Here is a 3,490-nt window from a genome sequence, read left to right on the forward strand (position 1 = left end):
TGGAGAGAATCGCAGAATGATATTTTGCAGTCAACCAGATCTCCTTCAGCAAAAATGATTTGCCCCCAGAAGGGGCCTCACACAGCAAAGCCCTGCACCTGACAGTCAAATGCGAAGGGTACTACGTGAAAAGGGTTATGTTGGATGGAGGCTCTGGGGTAGACATTTGCCCACTCTCAACTCTGCAGCGTATGGAAATTGGGATCGAGAGAATCCGACCTAACAATGTCTGCGTACGTGCTTTCGATGGTGTCAAAAGGGACACAATTGGAGAGATTGATCTGATCCTAACCATCGGCCCAGTAGACTTCGAAGTAACCTTCCAGGTTTTGGACATGGACACTTCTTACAACTTTCTTTTGGGGAGGCCGTGGATTCATACAGCGGGGGCTGTACCTTCTACTCTCCACCAGCTGGTGAAGTTCGAGCATGAGGATCAAGAGATTGTGGTCGATGGGGAAGATGAGCAATCAATTTATCAGGACCCGTCAGTCCCGTGTCTTGAAGCAAGAGAGGGGAGTGAGCACATAGTTTATTAGGCCTTTGAAATTGTGGTCGCAGACCAGTACGAAGAGGGAAACCCTTGCCCCCAACCCTTCCTTTCTAACGCATCCATCATGGTGGCCAAAGGGATGATCGGGCATGGCTTCAAACCTAGGAAGGGGCTTGGGAAATCACTGCAAGGAATAGCTGAGCCTATCACCCTGACCTCCAGTGAAAAATTCTTTGGGGTAGGCTTCCGACCCACTCCAGCTGATGTGATATGGGCAGATGATAGAAAGAATGATGGTTGGGTTTTGCCTCAACCGGTGCCGCATCTATACAAAACATTTGTCAAGCCCAAATACAATGAAGAAGAAGAGGATGAGGTTTTTACAGCCGAAGAGATTGAAGAGATCTGTGGGGCAATGAGGAAGATATTATATGAAACCTACTTGGTCGAGCCGGGGGAAGGCTCAAGCACCGCTGAGGTGCTATACATGGGACCTGAGGCAAAACTGCAAAATTGGAAGGCTACGCCATTCCCAATCAGGCGGGAGTCCCGGTAGACTTGTCCTGTCACCCTTTTTTCATCCCGAGTTATCCCAGGGTGTAACTCGGATGTTTTCTTTAGTTTCGTGCCTTTTAATTTCAAATGTAAACCCTGTTATCTTCCAAATTCAATGAAATGAAATCAATATTTCATCGTCCATCTTGCTTTATTCCTTCTGATTTTTGTTATTTTTTATTTTTTATTTCAGTTCTAATAATGCGGCTTTAAATAACATGCATGCTTGCGGACTTCATGCCCAGATCCAAACACGCTGTCTAACTGTGAAATATTGAACCAAGAAACGAAATATGATGAAGAAGAGGCTTTTAGGGAAATAAATCAAGAATTGGAACAATTTGAGAATAAACCTAAGCCGAACCTAAATGATACTGAGCTAGTTAACTTAGGAAGTTCTGAAGAAATCAGGGAAACCAAGATAAGCATTCACACAGATGGAAAAACCCGAGATGCATTAATCCAACTCCTGTTTGAGTTCAGAGATGTGTTTGCTTGGTCATATGATGACATGCCAGGACTGAGTGTCGATTTGGTGGTTTATTAGTTGCCGACTTACCCCGAATATCCCCCTGTCCAGCAAAAGCAAAGAAAGTTTAAAACTGACATCAGTGACAAGATCAAAGAAGAAGTCACGAAACAGTTGAAAGCAGGGGTGATCCGAGTGGTCCGGTATACCACATGGCTAGCCAATGTAGTTCCAGTACAGAAGAAAGACGGGAAGACCCGAGTGTGTGTGGATTACAGAGATTTAAACAAGGCAAGTCCCAAAGATAACTTCCCTTTGCAAAACATCCACATCCTTGTTGACAACTGCGCCAAATATGAGATGCAATCTTTCGTGGATTGTTATGCAGGATATCACCAGGTGTTGATGGATGAAGAAGATGCGGAAAAGACAGCTTTTACCACACCTTGGGGTACATACTGTTACAGAGTCATGTCGTTTGGTCTGAAGAATGCTGGGGCAACCTACATGAGTGCCATAACCGCCATTTTCCATGATATGATGCATCAAGAGAAAAAGGTGTATGTGGACGACGTAATCATCAAGTCCAAAACCCAGGATGACCATGTTCGAGACCTGAGAAAATTCTTTGAGCGGTTGTGCAAATATGATTTGAAGCTGAACCCAGCCAAATGTGCATTTGGAGTCCCATCGGGCAAACTTTTGGGCTTTATAGTTAGCCGGAGAGGTATTGAGTTAGATCCAACAAAAATAAAATCTATCCGGGATTTGCCTCCTCCGAAAACCAAGAAAGATGTGATGAGCTTGTTTGGAAGATTAAACTATATCAGTCGGTTCATTGCTCAGTTGACATCCACGTGTGAACCCATATTCAAATTGCTGAAGAAAGATGCGGCAATCAAGTGGACGAATGAATGTCAAGAAGCTTTTGATAAGATCAAGGAATATCTGTCAAATCCACCAGTCTTGGTCCCACCGGAGCCAGGGAGGCCTCTGTTCTTGTACCTGACAGTCTTGGAAAATTCTTTCGGCTGTGTCCTCGGGCAACATGATGTAACCGGAAAGAAAGAGCAGGCAATCTACTATCTGAGTAAGAAGTTTACCAGCTATGAAGCTAAGTGTACTCTGTTGGAAAGAACCTGCTGTTCCTTAACTTGGGTCGCTCAGAAGTTGAGACATTATCTGCAAGCCTACACCACTTACCTCATAACCAGGTTGGATCCTTTGAAATACATATTCCAGAAACCAATGCCCACGGGGAGATTAGCAAAATGGCAGATTCTGCTCACTGAATTTGACCTATTCTACGTCACTCGCACGCCAATGAAAGCCCAGGCGTTAGCCGATCATTTGGCTGAAAACCCGGTTGATGATGAGTACTAACCTTTAAACACTTACTTCCCAGATGAAGAGGTAAATTCAGTCGAGGCAATATCCGAGGATACTACCGCTTGGAAGATGTTCTTTGATGGAGCGGTAAATGCAAATGGTGTGGGAATTGGGGCAGGCTTGATCTCACCTACTGGACAGCATTACCCAGCCACAGCCCGGCTTCGGTTTTTCTCCACAAACAACACTGCCGAATTTGAAGCCTGCATTATGGGTATAAACATGGCAATTGACCAGGACGTCGAAGAGTTGTTGATCATGGGGGACTCGAATCTGATTATCCCGCAAGCTCAGGGAGAATGGGAGAGCCGAGATATCAAGATTATCCCTTACAGGCAGCATGTGGAAGATCTTAGCAGGTGATTTAAATCAATAGAGTTCAGTTACATCCCTTGTTGTCACAATGAACTGGTCGATGCACTTGCTACTTTAGCCTCAATGCTGCCGTACCCAGGCAATGCCCACATTGATCCCTTGGAAATCCAAATCAGGGAAAGGCACAGTTACTGTAATATAGTTGAGGCAGAACCAGGTATTCAGCCATGGTATCATGACATCAAAAGATTTCTGAAAACTAAAAAAAA

The 3,490-nt window shown here is 44.6% G+C and overlaps 1 protein-coding gene across 1 annotated transcript; it reads left to right on the top strand.

The window, feature by feature from the left end:
- The first annotated feature begins 617 nt into the window (after positions 1-617).
- LOC109207002 lies at positions 618-3,269 on the top strand. The gene is made up of 2 exons (XM_019369881.1): positions 618-900; positions 2,923-3,269. The coding sequence occupies exons 1-2, from the start codon at positions 618-620 to the stop codon at positions 3,267-3,269; spliced, it is 630 nt and encodes a 209-aa protein (XP_019225426.1).
- The last annotated feature ends 221 nt before the right edge of the window (positions 3,270-3,490 follow it).

Source organism: Nicotiana attenuata, unplaced genomic scaffold, assembly GCF_001879085.1.
Source record: "Nicotiana attenuata strain UT unplaced genomic scaffold, NIATTr2, whole genome shotgun sequence".
Taxonomy (NCBI): Eukaryota; Viridiplantae; Streptophyta; class Magnoliopsida; order Solanales; family Solanaceae; genus Nicotiana; species Nicotiana attenuata.

Excerpts from the sequence above, each read along its gene's own strand:
- LOC109207002 (XM_019369881.1), top strand. The coding sequence starts at position 618 with ATGGTGGCCAAAGGGATGATCGGGCATGGCTTCAAACCTAGGAAGGGG. Across the intron at positions 901-2,922 it reads CGAAGAGATTGAAGAGATCT|ATGAAGAGGTAAATTCAGTC; the intron begins GTGGGGCAATGA and ends CTTACTTCCCAG.